This window comes from Lycorma delicatula, chromosome 5, assembly GCF_047948215.1.
Source record: "Lycorma delicatula isolate Av1 chromosome 5, ASM4794821v1, whole genome shotgun sequence".
Taxonomy (NCBI): Eukaryota; Metazoa; Arthropoda; class Insecta; order Hemiptera; family Fulgoridae; genus Lycorma; species Lycorma delicatula.
In genome coordinates this window covers 154,819,821-154,844,570 of record NC_134459.1, presented here as the reverse complement: position 1 = coordinate 154,844,570, position 24,750 = coordinate 154,819,821, and the positions used below count along the sequence as shown (strand labels likewise).

The following is a 24,750-nucleotide window of genomic DNA, read 5'->3' as shown; positions in this document are numbered from 1 at the left end:
TTTCCTTAAAAATGAAGTTAAAAATAAGTTAATAGAAAAATAAATTTGTTTAATAATGTAATAAGTAATTTAAAAATAAAAAAGGATGTGCATTTTTCTTTAGGTATAAGTTTATTATTGCTTGTTATTAGAATCTGATTCTCCTTCATTCAACCAATTTTTTACTACTTGAGGCTTCTGCGTTGAAAAATGATATGAAAAGTTCTAGATTGCAAAAACTACCTAACCTTACTAGGATTGTAACTGAAAACTTCTGATAATGCATTTTTATACTTTGAAAAATAATCAGTACAACAATTACGTTACGAAAAATAATCAAAGATTGGCATTAATAAAAAATGACTTCAAATATTTGTTTCTCATTTCATGAGTAATAATTTAAGTTTTTTAGAAGTTGTTCTAAAAAATCTCAGACAAAGTAAAAAGAAAAGCTATGATTTATTGTACTGAGCCATGATTCTAATGCTCTAAAATATATACATACTAAACACTATTGAAAGCAAGTACTCAAGTCACCTTGGAGTTTATTCCAAATCATGCCAGAAAATTACTGATTTATACCAATAGATACAGAAAGAAAAAAAAAGTCAAATTAAATTTAAAAAAATAAACAAATGGGTAATTGTGTTAAAAATTATATTATCCATGCATTATTTTTACAAAAATGTATGAAAACAAATTTAAAACTTATAAAATAACAAACAACTTTACAATTTGTGTCAGCAAAGAATATTGTACACTACCTTTACAATCTTCTAAAAGTACAGGTAATGTAAAAGGTAGCAATGAATGGCAAACTTCTAAAAATATATGTAATAATAATGTAAGTTATTAACAAGATATCATAAATGTGGAGAGGTGACTGTAGTTTGTAAAATTAAAAGAGAAGGGAATGTTTAGATATCAGCTAAAAATATTTATTAATCTCCATCAAAAGAGTGAACATTGAAAACCACATAGCATACAATGGTAACAAAATTTCTTTAAACTATTTTTGTATTAGTCAAATGTTTAAGGAAATATTTAACTAGTTCTACTGTTCTACAACAGTGTATAAAACACTATTTCTTACATTAAGCAAATTAAAAAATCTTAAGCACCACTTACATAGCATATATAGAAGCTTCGCCACTGACATACATACAACATTAACAACAGAGAAACAAACACAAAAATAATTTAATGCTTTTGGGATACCAGCAGTGCGAAGCACAATGTAAAAATTCTTTTAAGTATTTAAACAATTGTTAGTCGTAAAGTGTTACAAGTTAAACTCTACATTAATAAACAAAAGGAAAGCAAGAAAAAGCAAGGAAAAAGGTTATATGTATAAAAAATAATTGCAATTGAACAAAAATAAATTACAGGTATAAATAAATAAATTTAAAAAACCCACACTGATTATTTATTATGCGTATAATATATAATTTATATTTATGTTTAACTTTATGAATGTACAATCCTTGCTTAAAAGAATAATCAATTATTCTTGAAAAATAGCAATGTCCAACTATATCAAACCAGACAACAAGACTGTTTTTGTGTAACAACATAATATTTTGGGTTAAGAGAGAATGCCTTATTATGCTTTCGTTACAGATAAATTACCAAACCATCTAAAAACTGCTTCTTCCCACCGATTTATTTAAAATAATACTAATAATAAAACATTTTCTTTTACAGAAACTATATACTTTCTTGATGAATTTCTAAATAATGGCAAATAAAAAATAACAAAAATTTTAATTTTCTGCATCTATTCAACTGAAATAATTTTCATAATACCTTCTGAATTCTGAATTATTTTCATGTAATTACAGTTAACAATATTTTTAACATTAATTCATGAGTTTATATTTTATATAATTAATATGCTTTATAATCACATTAATTTTTTATTTAGTAATTAAAATTGTATATTTTATGATATGGCTCTGAATAATGTTTAACCACAGTTTCCCTTGATCCATCCAGACAAATGTTGTTAACTCCTTTTTTTATCCATGGAGTAATGTATCTACCCAATCCTGTTGTGATCTTTGTAATGCATTATTTTGTACTGATCAGAATAAAAGATTGATTTATTTATTTACACTGCTATATGCAAATTACTCAAGCATATTTAAAACAAAATACATTTAAAAATTATATATTTTATTGAGTAGTGTTTTTTTAAGTGTATAAAAGTATATTTCTCATTGCAAAGTAATATTGTTAATTTCGAATATAAATTGTTTTCTTTTGTGATTATACTTCCTTAAAATAATCCTAATTACAGTTCTTCTGTTGTTTATTTAATTTCAAACATTTAAATTAGTGATTTATTCCTAAAATAATTTCAGGCTTACTATCCTAAGATAATGTTGTTAAAGTAATTCCAATTGTTGAAATACACCGAGTGTATAATTCAAGGATATTCAAATCTAGGTCTTCACTATCACAGAGTAACAGAATGCCATTTTCAGAAACCATAATAATGAAATGTTTTCTTTATTTCATTAAAAAAATTAGTTTCGTTAATTACAGCTGGTTTTATTATCACTGATAGAATATAGTTTATCACTTATAGAGAAGAAAATTTCACTCAGATATTAAATGTTAATAATTTGAGAGTACCACTTGATAATAATACCTTCTTGTAAGAATATAAGTACATTTTAAGTTATGTTTTAGATCCTTTTTTACATTAGAATGCTATTCATGAAATTTTCTAGTTGCAGTAGAAATATAAGATTCATATTGAGATGTTTTCTGAATTCATAGTGTGAGACACATTGAATTCTCATTGCTAAAAAACCCAAATTCAGAACTTGATCACTGGAAAAGACTTTGATGATTTCATATTTTTGTAAATTATTTATAAATTTAAGAGTTTAGAAAATGCAAAACCTTTTAATTTTGACAGAAATTGAATAGTTATAATTCAAGAAATTGCATCAAAATCCATTTAATGACTTCATTGCTTAATAAGTTAAATATCATCCCTAACATTCTGATTGCTCTGAAATATCTGTTTTGTTCAGGGTGTTGCTAAGGATGTAAGGAAAGGAAAGGAATGTGTACCTAAATACATTTTTAATAAACTGGCTCCTGTAAATCATTAAACTGTATTTAATGAAATTTCTTTTTTTACTGATAAAAAAAATTTACTTGGAGTTTAATATATCAGGTTTTTCTTTTCCACAATATCTAAACGTATGTATCTTTCTCTGGCCTATGGATTAGTAAGCCTAGCTGGAATAAGAGAGAGCATCCCAAATAAAAATGTTTAGTATTAAATAAGGAGTGAACTTGAAGTAGTATGAAGTAGTCATGAAGTACCTATAATGGTTGAGCTACGATAGACCACTATTAAAGAAGGCAGGAGAATTCACTAAGAAAATGTAATAATGGCTTTATAAGGATACTGTTCCCGGCTAAGTATCTGCACCTAATCCCTTTAAGAAATGCATTTAACATATTTTCTTAAAAATAATTGTTGTACAATTATTTATCTATTTATGAAAAAAAAACCAGAAATAACAGTCGCACACCATAACCACAGAGTTCTTATATTGTAATACACTCCTGAAAACAACTTTTGTAACTAACAATTCTTCTCATGATTATGCCAATAATGAGGAAGATGTTTGAAGTTAGTCAATGTTATTTTCTAAAATCTGAGATGATGGAACACACCTGTTCAATCTGCCAAATAAAACAAAAGTTTCATGTTTTAATAATGAAAATGTTGATGAGTAATCATGAAAATGCCACCAATCTATTAAAAGAATGGACTAAGAAAACTTATAAAAGATCTAAGTATAACAAAATGGATTGTGTTTATATGTTACAAATAGATTTTATAACTAAAAATACCCTGCCGTTGTTTGAAATAATTCTATCACGCGGGAAACAACCTTGTGATTGATTTAGTTATTCCTTAGGTGTTCAGAATAATATTTATCAAGCATATCTCATAATTTTGCACAACCAGTGTTCAAATAGGCTGGGATTAAAAAAAAAACAACGACAATAATGTTTAATCAGGATTTTATTTAATCTTGAAATGATCTATTATCAGTTTAATATTAAATTAAGTTCAAATTTTTCAACTGGTTCAGTCAATACGTTTATTTTCCAATAAATTTAATTTATATAAATCAGATATAATTTTGATTTTACAAAAAAAGAATTAATGAAAAAAGTTAAAAATTATTTTATAATTAAAAAAAGTTCATTCCTTTTTTTAGCAAAAATGGATCCTGAGTGTATTAAATAAAAATAGACCTTTTAACAAAAACAATGAAGATTTGTTTTTAACTAAAGTGGATTGTTAGTACATATAAATATCATAAATCTATTTTAAGTCCAATTTAAGGTGAGTTCATCAGGTAAATATTTTAAATGGCGCTTAAATAAATCAAACGTACGTCTGTTTAAAATAAGTTCATTATGTAAATTTGAAAAATATTTTGCATTCATCAAATTACAGATAACAAATTTTTAATTATATACTGTAAACACGATACCAGATAGCATTCGCTACGAATTACGTCATTCACCTGCTTAAAATAAACGAGAAATAAGAAAAAGTCATTCTCTTAGATCTGTGATAAATCGAGAACAGTTTATCTGATTTTGATAAAAGAAATACAGTTTGTTTTAAAAATCTCAATTTGGGTTAGGCATGAAGTGATTTAGCGACTCAAAATAAAACTGTTAAAACTAGCCTTATTTTTAATTTAATAATGGGATACTTGGAAAAATTTACCACTAAAATCTAGTTTAAATTTTCAATAAATACAATGGTAAAGAGAATCATTCCGTAGTTACTAAATTTTAAGTCACTATTTGTACAAACACATGGACGTTCTGAGTTATACAGAAAACATATAATTTTGCGTAAAAATATATATTCTCTTTTTGCGGGAGATTCATTAATTTATTACATCGCAATAAAAAAAAAAAAAAACTTATTTACTGTAATTGATAAATATTCTCCCATCTGGTTTTCGTTTCAAAGAAAGAATTCCACTCTCAATTACATACTGAAGAAGTTAATTTCTATTTCAGTGTCTGTAATACAACTCCATTCAACAGCTACAGTCGTATATTAAACGCAATTAAATCCTCTTGTTTTACAGCACTTTTATTCTGTTTATATCACTGTCAGAAACAGAACTGCGTTTAAAATTGCTATTGTTTGATTATTATCACGCAAAAATGGTTCACTAAAATTAGAAAAATATATTTATTTTTTTTTATAGTAGAAATATATATATTATAATAGTTTATAAAATAATGTAATTCATTTATGTTATCTCAAGACTTTTTCTACTGCGCAATTTCGTAAAAAATTATATTGAAAAAAGTTTCTCCGTTTCAGTCTGTTTCTTACTTCGCGCTGTTTGTGACTTTACGCTTGTTTCCCCAAGGAAGAAAGAGACTGAAACAAAGGAACTTTATGAGCGATAATGACCTCCTAAGGACTTGCGACGATTATTGTGCCCAGATTACCGACGAAATATGGCACGGTTTCCCAGACTAAACCATAACATGGGCCGGATGGTGTGTCGATTTCCTCAAAAAAAGTGAAGATTGTCTTTCGCCCAGAAAAACCATTTCGGTTACAAGAGCTTCGATAAATCGCACATTAGTCTAGGAACATGACTTTCTTTTTATCGTTTGCTCTCGGAAAGCGTTCAAAAACAATGTGACAACACGTCCAGCAAGGTAAAATTAACTCAATAACTGTAGCGGCACGAAACATTTAACTTTTAAGCCCTTCCGCATACGGTCTCGCATTGTCGATCTTTCAGAACGTTTGCGTGTTGATTTCAACGGTGATAGTTGAATTGATGCCTCCATAGCAGCAGACAACTCAGCTCCAGTGCACGGCCTCCAACTGCGCGGCGCATTTAGAACACTTCCCGTCGCAAAAGCCTTCTTCTAATGTTAGTAACTTTGCCATGTTGGTGATGATTTCCCAAAACGCACGAAGTCATTCATATTATTCTCCAATGTTTTACCAAAGTGTGGACGTTAGTGGATCCACACACACACACACACACACACGCGCGCGCTAACAAAACGCTCTTCGATAGTGAACGCACTCACATCCGCCGTTGTTCTACATTCGACTACGACTAAGGTCATCCCACCACGAATGAACACACCGGATGTTCCCCACCACGGCTTATCCTCCTCACAGTTTCCAGCAGCAATGAGCGACATCAGCGGAGAATAGGCAGCTATAGAGCCTGATTAAGCTTTCTTTCTTTTTCCTGTTTAGCCTCCGGTAATTACCTTTTAGATAATACTTCAGAGGATGAATATGTATGAGTGTAAATGAAGTGTAGTCTCGTACCTTCTCAGTTCGACCATTCCTGAGGTATGTGGTTAAGTGAAACCCAACCACCAAAGAACACCGGTAGCCACGATCTAGTATTCAAATCAGTGTAAAAATAACTGGCTTTATTAGGACTTGAACGCTGGAACTCTCGACTTCCAGATCAGCTGATTTGGGAAGACGCGTTCACCACTTGACCAACCCTGTGGGTTGAGCCTGATTAAACTGGATTTATTACAGTGGAAAGGGACTTCCCGCCCATTCCGTACAATAAAAGTAAATATATTTCTTTGTTTCAAATGATCGACCGGACTCGGTCCAGACTACTGTTACAATCAGAACTAATTAATCTTGTTATTTATTTTATTACTATTTTTTTTTTTCAATTAATAAACGGTATGATTTTCCTCAAAAACCTAACTGCTTTCATTCACCCTATTCTAGTTGGGAGCCTATATATTAAAGTAATATAAAAGCTCATCTCTTTTAAAGTTATAGTAAAACTTTAAAAAGAATATCGAATAAGTTTTGCTTCTTTTTTGAAAAATTCTTACAAACTTTAGCATTCTTAAAATTCCTAATGGATAGCTTTTTGTTGGAAATTTATGGAAAATGCCAAAGTTAAAAACTATTGTTTCCATGAGTAATTTATGGAATGAAGTATTTTTTCAGAAAGTTGGATTTGGAATGCGGGTAATACAGTAAATATATCCATAATACTATCGATCTAAGTTTGTTATTTTTAGATAAAGTTCAGTGTCTCATGACACTGAATTTTTTGAAAATTCTGAATGACCAGTAGATCTTTCAAATTGAATATCCTTAGTATTGCAATTTAAGCTATGCCCAAACTGCTTTCAAGAGACCTCTTAAGATTCAGATGGTTAGAGAATGTGATAGTAATAATACTTTTAAGACACCTTGTGTGAGATAGATACAAATAATGAATGAAAAATTATACATATATTATACTAAGATATAATGAATATATATAGTCTATACAATGGATTTTTGATGTTATACATTATTTATTTGTAAAGCAATAAGTCTACAAATATGCCAGCCAGATATATTTTTCTGTAAAGCAATTTTAGACTCTCCCGAAAAATTGGGAAAAAAGTACTGGAAAGCAGCATGCAAAACGGAAAGCTTTTGGTGGGAAAGAAAATCAAATTTTCAGTATGTTTGCTCTGTTCTGCTACGAACACCCTCCCCCAAGGTTAAAACCAAATATTTTTGCTTATTTTTTTATCATACAGTTTATTACTACAGCTAGTAGCTATATAAATAATAGAACCATTTATTCTATACTGAATTAAACAAATTTGAATCTATAACGAAATCTAATGAATAAATTTAAACTAATTAATGTAGTTAAGTTAAAAAACAAAGTTGTCAGTCGTAATTGATTGTGAGAGGTTTAGCCAGTGCCAGAAATAATCTTACTCTGTTAGCAATACTGTAAGCAATATTTCAGGGACACCAGACATGATTGACTGACTAATGATATCAATGTTAATTATCGTGTTTAAAAATGAGATTTTACAAAGAAGTTGTTACAAATGTGTTGTCTCAGGTAATAACAAGGATCCTTGTTGGATAATTTTGTAAAAATCAGAAATGTACACAACCCTAACAACGTAAACACAAAAAGATTGAGTTAAAACAGTACCTCGCTTCTCTTGGTAAATAAGGCTTTGAAACTTTTGTGCGGGCTTCATACTGATTCAGCTAATTATTTTAAATACTTAATTTACTTTTATTCGTTTAAAATTATAAATCAAAAATAAATGACTAATTAAAATAAAATTCATAATTTATTTTTTATTAAATTTAATGACCAATTAATTCTATATGGTAATCAGTATTTGTGTGACAAATAGGCTTCTTTCTTCAAGGTTAATTTTTCTTAAAGCATAATTCCTCCTACTTCCCAAACAGCACAACGTGGTTCACAAAACAGCAAGTTAAAATGCAAAAAATTTCAGTTTTTCATAACTTCAAATTACAAATTTTATAAAAATTCTCAATTAACATGAACATGTGTTTAAATTTAGAAATATAAGTAATTTTTAATCAGATTAAGTGATATATCGCCGAAAATCTTTTTTATTTATTTTCTACGAAAGCAAAAAATGAGTTCCCAGATTTTTCTGGTAATTTTTTGTTATTGAGGTAAAATAGTAATGTAAAAAGTATTTTTCTTTAAATTATTTATTTTTATTAAAACATAACATAGTTGAAGCAGTTTAAAAAAGAATTACTTATTTTTTTCACCTTGTTGGAAAATACCTTTGTAGCACAGATTTATTAATTTTTATGAGAGAATGATAAATATTCTTAAAATAAATAAAAAGAATTATAAAGAATTAATTCAACTACTTATTATTATCATCAAAATGGTAAATGAATTTTCTCTAAGAGTAGAAATGAGAAAATTCTTTAAGTTTCAAATGTTGGGTATGTATGTCAACGTAGAATAAATTATAATAATATTTAACAGTATTTACAGAAATTTATAAGCCTACCAATGCCAACTACAAATACACAACACAAAGATACACACACACACAAATATGTAACCTATATATGCACTCATTCACCACTACATTATGCAATCTCCTTAACTGAAAGAGAGTGGAAAAACAAAAATTGGCAGATAGCCTATGGAAAGGAGTGACATATATGTAAAATTGTGGGAAATTTTTCATTGGCTCGATTATATTTTCTAAGGAGCAGTCCAATAAATATATAAGCATGTTCAGGAGGGAGAGTTAATAAAAATCTTACTTCATCATTTATGGGATGGGAAGGCATCAAAAATATTTTTAAATAATATGCCTGGAATCAGAAAATCAGAAAGGAGTAAGGCAAGAATCTTGTTTATCCCCAACCTTGTTTAATGTTAAAAATATGGTAAAAAAATGTTCTAGAAAAGGATATCAAGACTCTGCAAAGGAGGAAGGAAAATAAATAATATATGATATTTTTTGAAGATAAAGTACAGAGTATTCAACAACTGATTTCAAAACTTAACGATATTATTATAGAATGTAGAAGACACAACAAAGCTTAGAAAGTAAGAGTAATGGGAGATAGGAAACGGTGAGTTAATGAATGTCAGCATAAAAGAAGAAAGAATTTGACGAGTAAAATAGTACAAATTCTAAGGAATGATGTTTAATAAAAGATTGCAAAAGTGAAAAAATGGGATAAAAACAAGAATACCTGGCTAAGGAAGTATTTGACATAAAAACACAGCTATCATGTAGTAAGATGAAGTTAAAAGTCTTCATGATGTTTCAGGAAGTATCTTCTGAAGTCTGGAATGTACTTGTTATGTAAAGCATGGATACTAAAGTACAGGAAAAAATTGCTGGAGGCACGAAGATTATCTGTTTAAAATATTAAATGGACAGAAAGAGTTATAAATGAAGAAAATGATTGAAAATAAAAGCGTAATCAAAATAGAGAAAATTAAGAGATATTATTGAGAGAAGGGTTTATTAAAACAATAGGAGATGCAAAGAGAAAAATATGATTATAGATAATCGAAAAGGAAATTGTAACTATCATGAAAGCTAATTTTATCTGGGAATAGAAAATGATATAGACAGATTTGGTGTAAGAGACCACCACAACCATATATGATGATGAATACTGGCAAACATTTGTAAATTTTCCATCTTTTAGATAAAGTATTTTATGTTAAATTGAATCAAAACATAACTATTTTAAATAATTCTATAAAAAATATCAAATTAAAAATAATAAATTAATATAATGTTAAAGTAGCTTCAAATTCATTTAAAAAACCACTCTTTTGATCCAATTTTTATCAAAAGAAAGTAGGCAGATAAAACTGAATTTATTTTAACCAAAGGTTAATAAATACTTTTGTATCTGTAAAATGATACCTAATTAAATTTTATAAAATAAATGAAAGATTTACATTTTTACTTCCCTGTACAAAGTATTTTGATCCCGAAAAATTTCAATTTTCATTTTTCAATGGAAATATCAATTTTAACCATTCCTGAATCAATTTTGGCTAGTTTCAGCATGACGTCTGTACGTATGTATGTATGTCGCACAACTCAAAAACGATTAGTCTTAAGATGTTGAAATTTTGGATTTAGGACTAGTCGTGCACCGCCATGTTTGATTGCAATCAACTGAACCAAAAGTGTCTAAAAAATCCTAAAATCTAAAAAAAAACTGGATTTTGGGCTTACTTTTTCTTAACTGCAGTAATAAGCCTTCATTGAAAGCTTTTCAAGAATGTATCATAAGTGATACTTATTTTCATTGGTTCCACAATTATAGCCAACTAAAATTTTAATTAATGGAATATTTGGCTCTGACAAAGGGAAGGTACATCAGTTCGAATCAGACTTCATCTATTTTTTTTTAGCTTTTTTTTTAATTTATTTTTTTAACTTGTTTAATTTAAATTAGATTTAATAATTATTAACTTGTGATTGTAAAAAAAAACAATTATGAAATAATATTTTATGTACTTCATTTAAAAAAAATATTTATATGTAATTTAATAGGTGTACAAGGAAGTCATGTGATGTCCACATCAGGCTTTTATTAAAAGTAAATTTTTGATATTTAATATGAATTTTTCAATTTTATTAATTTAAAAAGTTATATTCAAATTTTAAAAAGTATTACAAACTTTTTTAAAAAGATAACACTTTTATACATTAAAAAAAAAATACTCTCAACATACTGACATACGAGAAATTAAGAAAAGAAAAAAGAAAGGACAAATAAAAATAAATTTTTTCCTCAAGTATTGCATTTATTTTCATCGAAAACTAATAGAACAAACTGACAACAAAGTTGTTATTCTTTCTTGGCATTGACTATTTATTCTTATACAGTGAAAAAATAATGATAAATGAAAAAAGTTTATAAAATTCCAAAAATGGATTTTTTACTTTTTTCTGCTCACCTACCTCCAAAATCACCATCCAAGAAACTCTATTTTTTACGTTTATTGTGTTAAATGAAAATGACAAAAAACTGAAAAATGTACAATTAATAAAAACGTTATCCAAGATTTCTTTTTTGGGGGTGAATTATGATGAAATTTTATTGTAATATTATATATATATAATTAAAAGTTTAATAAACTAAAAAATCAACAAAAAAAATCGATATTTTTAAATTCTGATATGCTCTCCCACCCACAATATTACCTCCAAAATTTTCTTTTTTTGAGCACTTGCACTACTACTATGCTTAGGAAGACATAAAACACAAAATTTGTTTAAAAAAATATATAATAAATAACAAGATAGGTTTTTTCGATTTTTGGGGAAGGGGGAAAATCTGGCGGAAAGTTTTTTTTTTTGAAAGATAAGCATATATGCATGTACTGAGCTTAATATAAAGTCGGGTTTCAATAGCAAAATTTTGAGAGAATTGACCCTAATGAAACTGTCTACCCCACCCCCACCACCTGGAGATATTGATCTCCAAACTTTTCCCAAGAAATTGTCCTATATATATACACTAGTTTCTGTGCCAAATTTCATCAAAATCGGTTCATCCAGTCAAAATTTATAAAGCTTCAAACATACAAACACAGTAAATACGTACGTACATACAAATATTACCCCCACTCTTTTTTTTTTGTTTTTTGTGGTACGTGGGTCTTGAAATGTTGAAAAATACAAAAAAATTCATCCTTATTTTATTTTTTGATTACCATACTTCCCTTCTTGTAGCATAGCTCTAGAACAATGATGTTACTAAGAAAAAAATAAATTTATTTATAATTTTTATAAATTTATGCTATTTATAAGTGATATTTACGTAATACACAGTTCGAAATATAAAAAATTATTTTATTATTTTTTTTTGCAAAAAAATGTCACTTTGCTCCCTTCAGTTTTAAATTTTAATATTTAACTAAATATTAAATACGTATGAACAGTGAAGGGGGTCTTTTAAAATTAAAAAAAATCTAAAAATGTGAAAGTAGAAGTTATCTGAAGACCATAAGTTTCTTATTTATGAACAGGTCCTATGGTATTTTATAATAATTATACTTTAGAAAAAAATTATCAACAATAAAAATAAACTGTTGTCTATAATTTTAGTAATATAAGAAAAGCGATATAATACATATATATGTATACATCCTAACTAAAGTATATATAACGTTCAGGTTACAAATCAGGATGTTCTGCAAGAGTATAGTTTTAATTAAGAAATAACGTTGATCGCAATATCTAAATAAATACAAGGTTAGAAAATTGATTATAATTAAATTTTTTCCTCAAACGCATTTACTTAAAATTTTATATTTCAACGATAATTACTTTTCCTTATATGCTATATAAACAGCACGAGCATATTTTACGTGTTTATTTTAGTTTCTAGTAAATGTATGTATGTATGACTATAAGATATACCTAGTGAATTCCTCTTTTTTATGTAAGATATACCAATATTATTTTAACGACTGCTCTTTCAATAGTTAAGGTAAAGAAAAATTACATTAATTTTTTTTAATGTTTCGTTTACATAAACAAATAAAGCACAAGTGCATGAAGGAATATTTTGTTTAAATAATAAATATTGATTTTTTGAAAATATTTCCTTATAACGTTTTATAATATTTTAAAACCTATAACGTTTTAAAAATATTTTTATACAAAATTAAAATAAAATAAATAGTAAATTTATCGTTAATTTAATTAAATAATTACCTTTTTCTTTGTTTTTCCTCTGAGCAATTCTTTAACCTGATAAACTTTACATCCGTGGGCTGGAAGACGCCGACATGTTTGAATATATAACTTTTTCAGTTGGACTTCAGATTCGTATACAGATGTATGAAATAATTTTCTTTTTTGCTCCTGAAAATAAAAGAAAATGTACGTTAAGTTTACATGAATTTTTATTTTTATCGTTACCATAAAAAAAAAATACTACATATACGTTTTAAAGAGAAGATCGGGCCGACGTAAAAATGTCAGACTTGCCTAGAATCGAACCCGGAACCAGCTGATCTAGAAATCGGATATAAACCGCTGTATTGGTGTCGAACAAGTTAATCGAAAAAAGAGGTTAAATAGGTTTCTAGTATACAGAAAATCGCAATTACATACGGTTTTCGTAGTCTTTCGTAATTACGTCGCATATTTATGGAAAAATTGTTTTGAAATACTATAAAAGTTCAGTGGAAAATTGGTAAATAAATTTGGACGTGATAATTTTTTTATTGTAATAGTCATTTAAATGTGTCGGGAATGATTTGAGATAAATGTCAAATTGGCTACAATCATTACCGAATATTCAATTAAAAATTCATTCTTTGATGAATACAAATCAATCAGATAGATTTACATTTAATACTATCATTGAAAAAAATCTTTTAATCCTTTTTTCAGAATTGTGATCCAATAATTTCAGAAAAATTAAGTCTATTATCCAATAGTACTAATAATAGATTTAAATTTTAGTAAAGGAAGTTTTTTTTACGCCTGTTAATTACATATACACATTTATTTAAAATGAAGAGTACATAAAATCTTCACTAATAACTTCTGTTTTTTTCATTTTTTTTATTGTTATTATTGAATTATTATTTATTGTAAATTTTTTTTACTATCAGAGGTTAATAATTATTAATAATTCAATACATTTAAATTAAAAAAAAAAAGGAAATGAAGTCGGATTCGAACCGATGCGCCTTCCCCTTGTAAGATCCAAATATGTTATTAATTAAAATTTTGTTTGACTATAACTCTGGAACCAATTACGATACCACTTATGATATATCGTTATATAATTATTACCACTTATGATATACCGTTGAAACGCTCTTAATGAGAGCTTAGTACTGCAGTTAAGAAAAAGTCCAAAATCCCAAAAAATTGGATTTTGGGCTTCACACCGAAAATTATCAAAATGGATATTTTCGTTGAAATTTGAAAACCGAAATTTTTCGCGATTACAATACTTCCTTTACTTCGTACAGAGATGTAAAGAAAGTAATAAAAAATATATTATTCTTCTTTCTTTATTTATTTGTTTAATCAATTATTTTAATATACATTATTTCATCAGTATTTACTGATGATGACTGTTTAATAATCGAAACGGCCATCAAATTTTACATTTTATTTTAAATAAATTTTTTTTAAACGAATTTTGAATGTTTTTTTACAGTTATTTTATTAATTATAATTTCATTTCTAGCATATTAATTTGGTCGTAGTTTCAATAATTGTTAAAGGACTGGTTGGTCTGAATTTCCAGGTCATACATTTAATTTTTTCATTCAGTAAAAAAAAGAAAACTTCTTTATGGGTACGATTGAGCATAATGCCTATTTGTACGTAGTATTTCTTAAAAGAAAATTAAAATTAAAAATTTACATCATTCTTTTTTTATTGACTGATAAAATTAGATTAAAAGGTTATGCTGTAAAATTAGTTAAAAATTTTGTATATTTATTTATTTAGGTATTATTAATTGGTCATTCTGCCAAAAGAAAATTTCAAAAGTTATATTTGTATAATATACAGCTAGCCACAATAATTTTTAGAATATAAATCTGAATGGAAACTTAAAATTATTAAAATGAATTCTAGGGAAAAAAATTATCTGTTTATGTAAAAATATTTAAATAAGTAAAACAGTCAAAAAGACACTTATTTCCATTTGTTTATGACCTGATGAATAATTCCAAACATCTGTGGTAGATTCAAAAAACTGACTTTCCTGGCTACACCGGTCAAGTTATACAATTCATTTTTTTAAATACTTTTTCAATTTAATGATTTTAACCTTTATTTGTAACTTTATGAAAAAAGAAAAAAAAAACAAATGAAAACGCTTTTTTTTCATTTAAAAAAAAAAAAAATATATATACAGCCATTTTAGGGGGAAGGGGCAAGTAATTTATGATTTATAAGTAATTTATGATAAGGGAAGCCTTTGGTAATTTGTGATCTTTATAAAAAAACCTCAACTTCAGTAAGAAACATTTTTTGCTTAAGTGCCCCAGCAAAGCTTTGAAATTGTATTTCGGCCAAAACAACCCTACCTCTTTTTTGCAGAAATTTAATACTTAAAAAATTAATGTAATATTTGACTAACACGTTTGAAAAAATCGATCAACAACGGGATCCAGATTATAAGACCAAATACAGGCCAACATACCTATATACAGTGAAACCTCCAAAAAACGGAAACCTGCTCAAAAAAAAAATTTACATTTTACATTTGTATAATTTATAGCACAGGACATCACGATAAATTAGCTCGATTTTTAAAAACACTGCAAGATGGAAACCTCTTCAAAACGGAATTCTTACTCGGTCCCGTCAGATTCCGTTTTGGGGAGGTTATACTGTATATACGCACTAACTAACGTCCATCTGACAAATATAAATTTTTTGGACTTTGAACATTAGAATAAAATCTTTTTTTGCAGTTATTTCCTTGGTAAATATATTTAAAATCTATTTTCTTCGTTAAAATTAACAAAAAATCTCCTTAATCCACAAAACTTAATAATAAAAAAATACAATTTTTTTTTAGATTTTTTTTGACCGCTACATATTTTAACGTTATAACAGCCTATATTGTTATAACCGGCAAAGAAAAAAAATCACTAAAATTCTTGAAATCATTTTTTTAAAATTTAAAGTGACATAAATTATTACTATTTTTATCGTATATTATATAATATTCAAAATGTTAAGAAATTTTAGTTTTTTTCTTTTTTTTTTAATTATTTAAATTATAGTGAAAAAAGCAAAATTGGATTAGAAGAATGAACTCTGCGAACGTGTACAGATAGTTGGAAAATAAGAAAAATAATGAAGTCCTTTGAGAAAACAAAACAAACAAATCATAGTGTGTATGTATATATATATATACACCAACAAAGAGATAAATAGATAGACAGATAGAATGAGAAAGAGGGAAAAGGTAGGTTGAGTAGCTTATACCTAACGATAGATATATTTCAAATGTGTGTAGGCTTAATTTTAGGAACATAGTAATGAATACAGCTATCATATTTCATTTCCTCCATCTAATTAATGCGCTGAATATGCTGAAATTATATTTTAATACTTTTTTCATCAACAGGAAATGAGAATTTAGTTTTGAGTTAATGTAATCTAATACGAGTATTAAAAAGATATGATTTGCAAAAAATATTATATTAGTGACATTATGAAAAAAAAAAAATACTGAAATCGGAGGAAGATTTAAATAATATGAAATTTATATCTTTATTAATGAATGAATTTACAGTAGTAATGAGTTACATCGTTAAAATTATAGCAGTAAAAATGAAATTGAGATAGAAGTGAAATATGAATAGACTTCCCTATTGCAAATTTATCATGTAAATAAAAATCTCCAAATCGATCTGCAGGCAGTTATCACCAAAAATTGATAGATACAAAAAAGCTTTTATTTAAAATAAATATCCGTTTCATTTTGTTTTATCACTTTAAAAAAAAAAAAGTTAAGAATCTCACTTACTCTTTTCTCTCATAAAGTATCGTAAAAAAATTTAGTAAGGTGTATTCTAATCGCCAACTGTTTCCTCGCTTAATAATGTTCTGCAAGTAAGATATTTTCGTATTATAAGTACAATGAATACCGAACGGAATAGAACTCAACATTAGGGTATCGGGGGATATTTTATTTCCCTATCATTACAGAGCCTGATCTTCAGTCCCTTACTACTGGATTTTTCTAATTATTTGGCGGATACTTAATGTTTAATAGCGGTTATTTTTATTTTAAGATGGGAAATGCGTTCCGGTCTTTTGTAGATCGGGTTTGACAAGTCTTCTTTTTATTCTTTACTTTGTCTATTCCTTGGGAAATTAACAAGATATTGCGTCCTTGTCCTAAAGCGATTTCCTTTCAGTCCGTCAGTAACAAATTATTATAGTCATCCACCTCAAAATTCAAAGTAGTTCCGGGACTTTTTTTATAAATGACACTGTGCGGCGCCGTCTAGTGTTCCTACCCCCCCTGCTCGATCTCATATAGTAATGAAAAACCAAGGTAAATTTAAATAAAATATTAATACGTAAGACAACGATACATAAGAGTCGAGACTTTTGTGTATATTCCTACGCGACAAAGAAGTTTTAGGCACACTAACTAGATGAACGAAAACCAGTTAAGAAATATATTACTGAAGGTGTAGCGATCGTTTACCCGGTCCCAAATTATTATTTATAGAATAATATACGACATTAATAATTTTCACCGATTCGATTTAATAATTCCATATTATTAGAATTCATTTGTCAGATTTCGATACTTTTATTATGTCTAACGTAAATTAAAACCGACACTTTGTCAGGTTCGGCAATATAAATAAATAATTCCAGGATACAGTTTTTTAAACTTAAAGAAAAATCTGTTAATCCAATCCTTTCTTTACAAAACCTTTTTTATTTCATGAAAATCGGTTATAAGTAACTGTGTTATTTGGGACAACGCGAAACATGTTTTCTGCTTCTGAATGTAGAGATACAGAACCCTTTTAAGTAAAAGAGTAAACGCAAATCTACAGACTATAAATGGTAAGTCCTAAACGTTATTTAAAATTTGTAAAAACACTAAAACATTGAGTTTTGAAAAAACACTAAAACATTCTTAAAATACTAAAATTTGTTAAAACACTAAAACAATCGTTATTTAAAATTTTTAAAACGCTAAAAAATTGAGGTAGAAGTGAAATAAGAATGTAGGCTTCCCTACTGCATTTTATCATGTAAATAAAAATTTCCAAATCGATCTGCAAGCAGCTATCACCAAATTACACCAAAAATTCAGTGGCTATACAAATCCTGAAATCCTTTCTTTTTCCTGTTTAGCCTCCCGTAATTACCGTTCAGATAATACTTCAGAGAATGAATAAGGATAACATGTATGAGTGTAAATGAAGTGTAATCTTGTACAGTCTCAGTTCAACCATTCCTGAGATGTGTGGTTAATTGAAACTCAACCACCAAGAACACCGGTATCCACGATCTAGTATTCAAATCAGTGTAAAAATAACTTATTTTACTAGGACTTGAACGCTGGAACTCTCGACTTCCAAATCAGCTGATTTGGGAAGACGCGTTTACCACTAGACCAACCCGGTAGGTGAATCCTGAAATCCGAATAAGATCGAAGCTGGATCAAATCAACAATGATAGAAAAGAAGATCAGGAAAAAATGGAGAAAGTTTAAGGAATTCAAATGGATGATGAGATTAGTTTGTAGATTTCATCCAGAGGAAAGTTTAAGGGCTTTTTGATTTGTTCATCCGAAACAAAAATATTTTGTTAGATAAGGAAACTCTATTCAGAGTTATTAGCGCATTAAGGATAAACAATATTTTAAAGACCAGGTTAAATAAGAGATTTACCAAAAATTGTTTTTCTTCTGGAAATTAAACGTGTATTTGAGAAAATGTGTAGAAAATCAAGTTGTAATAAAGAAAATATATCTTGGAAATATCTTGGAATATATCGTGGAAAAGATATCTTGTATAAAGTTCTGAGTTGATCTACAGGTAAATTTCCCCAACAGATTATACAGAAAATTCACTGGATCCTAAAATCTTTGGTATATACCAACCAAGTAGGATTCACAGAAAATAGTCGGTTGGCTACCTAATAATTGAAACAACCTCACCCATTCCCGGAATCGTGTCATATATGAAAGTACTCTAATAAAATTAATCAAATCTTTCAGACATATATTTCAAGAAAATAAAAATGAGACGTGATTTTTTTTTTGTTTGAATTGCTTAAAGCTTACACGTTGCGCTTCACACATCTCAAAATCCAGTTTTGTTTAACTTCCTAATTATTTTCTTTTAAAACTCTTTTCCACAACACCATCCGTCCACTGCTTAACATATCTGTCCTTTTATTTTTTTTCCAACGGGACCCAATTGAACTGTTTATTAGTTCATTTACCTCTATCCATTTTTCACAAATAGCCACACCATTTCAATTCTTTTTCTCTTCAATATACTCAATTATTCCTTATATAATTAATCTTTCTCATATTCTCTTCTTCTCATAATCTCATCTTTCACGTTACATGCTCTAATCTTAAGACACAACTGTTTCTTTTCAAGAGATTCATTAGCTGTTCAGATGAATTTCTTGAAGATGGATTCTTTTCATTTCTTTTTGTTAACGCTCATATCTCAACAATATATGCGAGCGTTCTCTTTCGGACGGAATTTTCAATTTTTAAATCTGGTGATTTAAGAAATAAAATTATAGATTTTTGACTTAATGAAAACATCAAAATATGTTCAATACATACTTGGAAAGTTTTAGGCCAAAGATAAATTTGTTAATAACTAAACATTTTTATTTGATAGGAGTTAGAAACTAAAAAAAAAAAATAAGTTTATAGATGGAAAATTTTTACTGCAGTAAAACAGGAAAGATAAAAAACAAAGATTTTTGGAATGTAGTGTTCTAAAAAAGATGTTAATAATTAAATTAATTAATCGATTTTAATACTATTAGATTTTAATCACGTTTCATGATTTAGTGGAGAAGAAAAAACGTCTGTAGAATTTAATAATCAAATAAAGAATTAATCTAGGCAGAAGAAAATAAAAAAAGTTTATGGGCAGTGTAATCCAAGAATAATTTAATTTAGTTATAGAAAGATATACGATAACAAATTTAAGTATTCATTAATATGATCGGCGATTTAATTAAGAATGTAAGGCATAAAATGTTATGCTCCGAGAGAATAGGACTGAAAGTAATAGAAAAGTGTTTAAAAAAAAAATGACTGATGAAAAATCGTTCTGAAAATATTTTATGATCTTATACATTAAAGTTATATAATGCTTTTCAGGTAATATATGCTCTAAATTCAATTTTAATTTCTAAATAATTCGGTTATAGCAAACCGAAGGTTTATGGTTCTCTAATCTTCTAACCTTTTCTCCAACTTCGTTACGATATATATACATCAAAACAATGAAATACCTCACGCCCCCTCAATACTACGTACCTAATAAATATTTCCAATTTTAATAAGAAAAAGCGTAAAAAATAAATTAGTTAAAACTTTAATCAAAAGGAAAGAAAAATATTGACGTTTTTTTTAACATCAAAGTACGATTTATTAATCCATTAAAGATTACAATTACATTTGTATCTATAAAATAAAATAAAATTAAACTAAATACAAAAATAATAAGTAAAAAAAGTGAACGAGAGCAAGAAAACTTGATCATAAATGGCTGAGCAATGAAAAATTATATTTTAAGAAATATTAAAGTCTTGAGAAAACTTCTTTAAAAAAAAAAGAAAAAAAAACAGGTCAAATGTAACAAGATTCCACTCCATCTTCTCTTCACTTTTTCCGAACAATTTAGCGTAATGATACGTGACCTATGTTTATTCTAAGGAGATATCATTATCAAGCTACGATAAGTAATTCATATTGAAATATTAAATTAATAAAAATTACGAGCACTTAAAATTTTTTAGTTAAATATATTTAGGTTATATGAGGATGAAAACATTCCGCAGTATAAAATTAATAAATTTAACCTCGTTCTGTTTTATATTTATGTTAACAACCAAAAATTAAAAGTTTTTAATATGAATTCAATTGTTTTTTACTTTCCTGGGTATTACAGTTACACTGTACAACACTACAGTGTGTATAAGGGAAAGTAACTAATCAAATCAAATTTTGCATATGGGAGTTTTTGCTGATGATCCCTCTAATAAAAAAAAAAAAGAAAAACATACACACAAAAAGGATGTACATCCTATACAAATCCGGATGGATAAATATAATATATATATATTTATAAAATAAATTATATATATATATATTTATATATTTATAAAAAATATATATAAGGATAAATATTTATAAGGATATTATAAATATTTATAATATTTATAAGGATAAATATATATACTCGTATCTCATACATGTATGAATGTATGTTGACCTGTTTTTCTGCATATCTTCAGACCAATTTAGATATATGGCAGGGAGTTGCATTAATGCTATTTCGTTTTGATCACAACTGGTCAAAGGAGCAGGGAGATATGGACCTAACAGGTCTCATTATCTCCAAATTTTTAGGTAAATATTTCCACATAATCTAATCCTCCTTAGGTTGCTAAGATGCTTTTACACAGCAGTTGGTGTTATTCAACACTGAAGGGGTAGGGGCACAAAACACTTACTTTTTTTTTCATTTTTTGCCGTTATTCTTGTAGAAATTAGACGATTCTATTATATTATTGTATCATTTTGATTATGTATTTGGGCATTTCATTATTCAGGAATGGATTTTTTATCTTTTATCAGTTATCGCCTTGTTTGATGTCTAAACTGGGTTAACGGATTTTTATGAAATTTTTACTTTCCCGTCTAGGCAGCGATAAAGTAGAGCTATAGAAGGTAGAAGGTAAAGTATTGTAATCGGTCAAGTTTGAACATATGCGGTTTTCATCGGATCTTGATGTTTTGACACCCAAAAAAACCCAAAAAACTTGATGGAAATTTTCCGGATATTAATGTTCGTATGTACGTGTGTTCGGTGTTGGCCTTTAAATCACCTAATATCTCCAGAACTACAGGACCGACTTTGACAAAACTTGGATATATTACTTCTATGTATGGGGCATTAATGCCATTAAATTTTCAACTTAAAAGATTAAGGGGGTGAGGCTAAGAGCAAGGTCACCCTCAATATCTCGAGATTTCGCCTAATTAAGGTCATATTTTTCTTAGGCATATCTGTTAACCATTAAAAAAAAACAATATTTGCAAAAAAAGTTTTGCGAAATCGCAACCCCCATCCCAAAAAATGCTGTTGTGACGTCACAGGTGAGCGGTAGAATTAAATAAATGAATAATATTTAAAGTATAAAAAAGTAACTCGGTTTGGCTGGGTCTATAACTCGATCGCCCGGTTAACTAGGTACCTGGTGCGTTAAGCCTCGAGGTTACACCAATCTGCCGACCGTATAAGCGAAGTTTGTTCTATGTAAGTTGTTAAATTAGATAGTGTCGACCGTCGCCGCTACTCCGCCACACCCACGCGAATTAAATACGTTGTGCGCGCGCAATTTATTTAGAATCATTGAATTAAATAAATGAAAAAAAAATTATAATTAAATAAAATGTTAAATATTTTAAATTGTGTGTCTTAGCCACGTTGTGCGCGCGCAATTTATTTAGAATCATTGAATTAAATAAATGAAAAAAAAATTATAATTAAATAAAATGTTAAATATTTTAAATTGTGTGTCTTAGCCGTGTCAGAAACAACCCACAGTTGTAGATCCGACAACTGTGTTGTCAGCTTTTTTACAATGTTTCTGAATAGGGGTCTTTGATGAAAATTAATTTTGCATTACCACTGATCAAGAGAGATTCCATAAGCAAGAACTGGTAAATTACTCGAAAATAAGCCGAAGCGAATATACTAAGTTATTAAAGTTAAGAGCTCAATAATAATTTTTTAAGTAATTAGTAGTTTGTAGAGTTTGTACTCGGCAGCTACAATGGTACGTCGGTAGGTGTTTAATTGATCTACTTATTGAATAAAAATAAATAAAACCATTACTTTTTAGAAAAAAGACTTTCATGATAATAAAACTAGTTAATTTAATAAATTTATTACAAAATGGTTAGCTTTATAAATTTATTACAAGATAATATGAATTGCACAAAGATCAGTTTTAATATTTTTACTTATAAATATTCGTTAATTTACTACTGATTTTCATCAATAATAATCAAGCTATAATTACTTTTCAGTATATAAAGGCCGCAATCATTTATTTAATGTAATCATCATAAGGAGAAATAAAATATTTTTAAATTTCAATGAAACAAATTATATTTTTACAATCATACATATATATGCACGGGTACAAATTCATAGTTTTAAATAATCCCTGATGACGGAGAAATGACTCTGAAAGCGCTTCGATAATACATTAAAAAAACTGTTGGTAAGTGGAAATATATTGTTTATACCAATTATATGTTTTTTATTTATTCGCTTTTCTATTTTAATTTCGATTACACTGAAATGTAATACTCGTTTAGGGAGCCATTAATGTTAATCGGTTCTTCTCTAGTATATAGTTTAGTGAACAAATACCCTTTGTAACAATACTAGATAAAAGCAAAACTTATCTTCTTTACATTGAATGAACACACATTGATAAATACAAACTAGAATAAAATAACTAAGAGCACAAGGTGAAGAAACGTTTACGTGAAGAAAAAGCAAAGACTAGATGTGTATTTCGATTATTAAATTGTCATAATCCGTAATTATAACGGAATTAATATAAAATAACAATAAAAAATTAAATGCAAGAAAAATATAACTCAAAAAAATACAACTGAAAAAACCTAAAAAGGAAAAATTTATATTCTATAGAATTTTCGCTTTTAGAAATTAGCGTCAAATTAAAAACAACTTGCTAATTCTTCATTCAGAACAAAGATGAAAAAGTTGAAATTTAAAGAAAAATTTATGAATTATTACTTTTTTTTTTTGAAGTAGTTTTCATGAAGTAAGGTTTGTGTTTTTAAGTTTATTTTATATTTTATTTAAAATACGGATCATAAAAGGCATCCTTATAATTTATTTCTTTATATGCTTTCCATATTAAGAAATAATATAACCGTTGTTCATAAATAATTCGAAATAAATGTTGATAAAAATAAGAAAATAAATACGGAGAGAAACAACATAAGGAGATTACTACCGAGTGTGAGTCTAGATACTCTGAGAATGCTGGATGAAATGATTATTTTATCCTAAATAGTACAAAATATTTGTTATGTAAAAGTATATATATGGATCATATTAAAATATTTCCTTTTTTCGAAATAAGTTAAGAAAAATAAAGTTTACTTGTATTCATAAATTATAAAACAAAAACTTAAAACTTAAAGCATAAACTTTTAAAGCAACTTAAACTTTTAAACATAAAGCTTAAAACTTCCCTATAAACAATCCAGAGTGAACTTACAGTTACTCGAGAACTGTGTGTTAATTTTCGCTAAATTAACAAAAAAAGAAACTATTTTAATCGCATAATTAACTATCGATACTACATTTTATACTGAATTTTCAATTCAGAGTAAAATAAATACTCTGTCCAATAGTATAACTTATTTATAAGTCATTTATAAAAAATGACATAAATGTGTAGCCATATTATGCGTAAATATTTATATATAGGTTACATTTTCAGTAGATGACAAATTTGCTTAATTAAAGCTTCCTCTAAATCTAACACCCCCTTCAATAAACGCTAAAATAAGAAAACGAAAATTTTTAAAAAACTTTCTGCATTTTAGGTCCGGGGTCTACAATTAAAAAAAAAAAGAAA

At 27.5% G+C, this 24,750-nt stretch overlaps 1 protein-coding gene across 5 annotated transcripts in view; it reads right to left on the bottom strand.

Annotated features, from left to right (window-relative positions):
• The window catches only part of LOC142325503 (1-phosphatidylinositol 4,5-bisphosphate phosphodiesterase epsilon-1-like), a 1,691,101-nt gene that overhangs the window by 80,439 nt on the left and 1,585,912 nt on the right, over positions 1-24,750 (bottom strand). For all 5 annotated transcript variants that reach the window (XM_075367353.1, XM_075367348.1, XM_075367349.1 and 2 more), the window contains one exon: positions 13,060-13,209. In XM_075367353.1, coding sequence (XP_075223468.1) covers positions 13,060-13,209 — 150 coding nt within the window. The remainder of the gene's footprint in view (positions 1-13,059; positions 13,210-24,750) is intronic.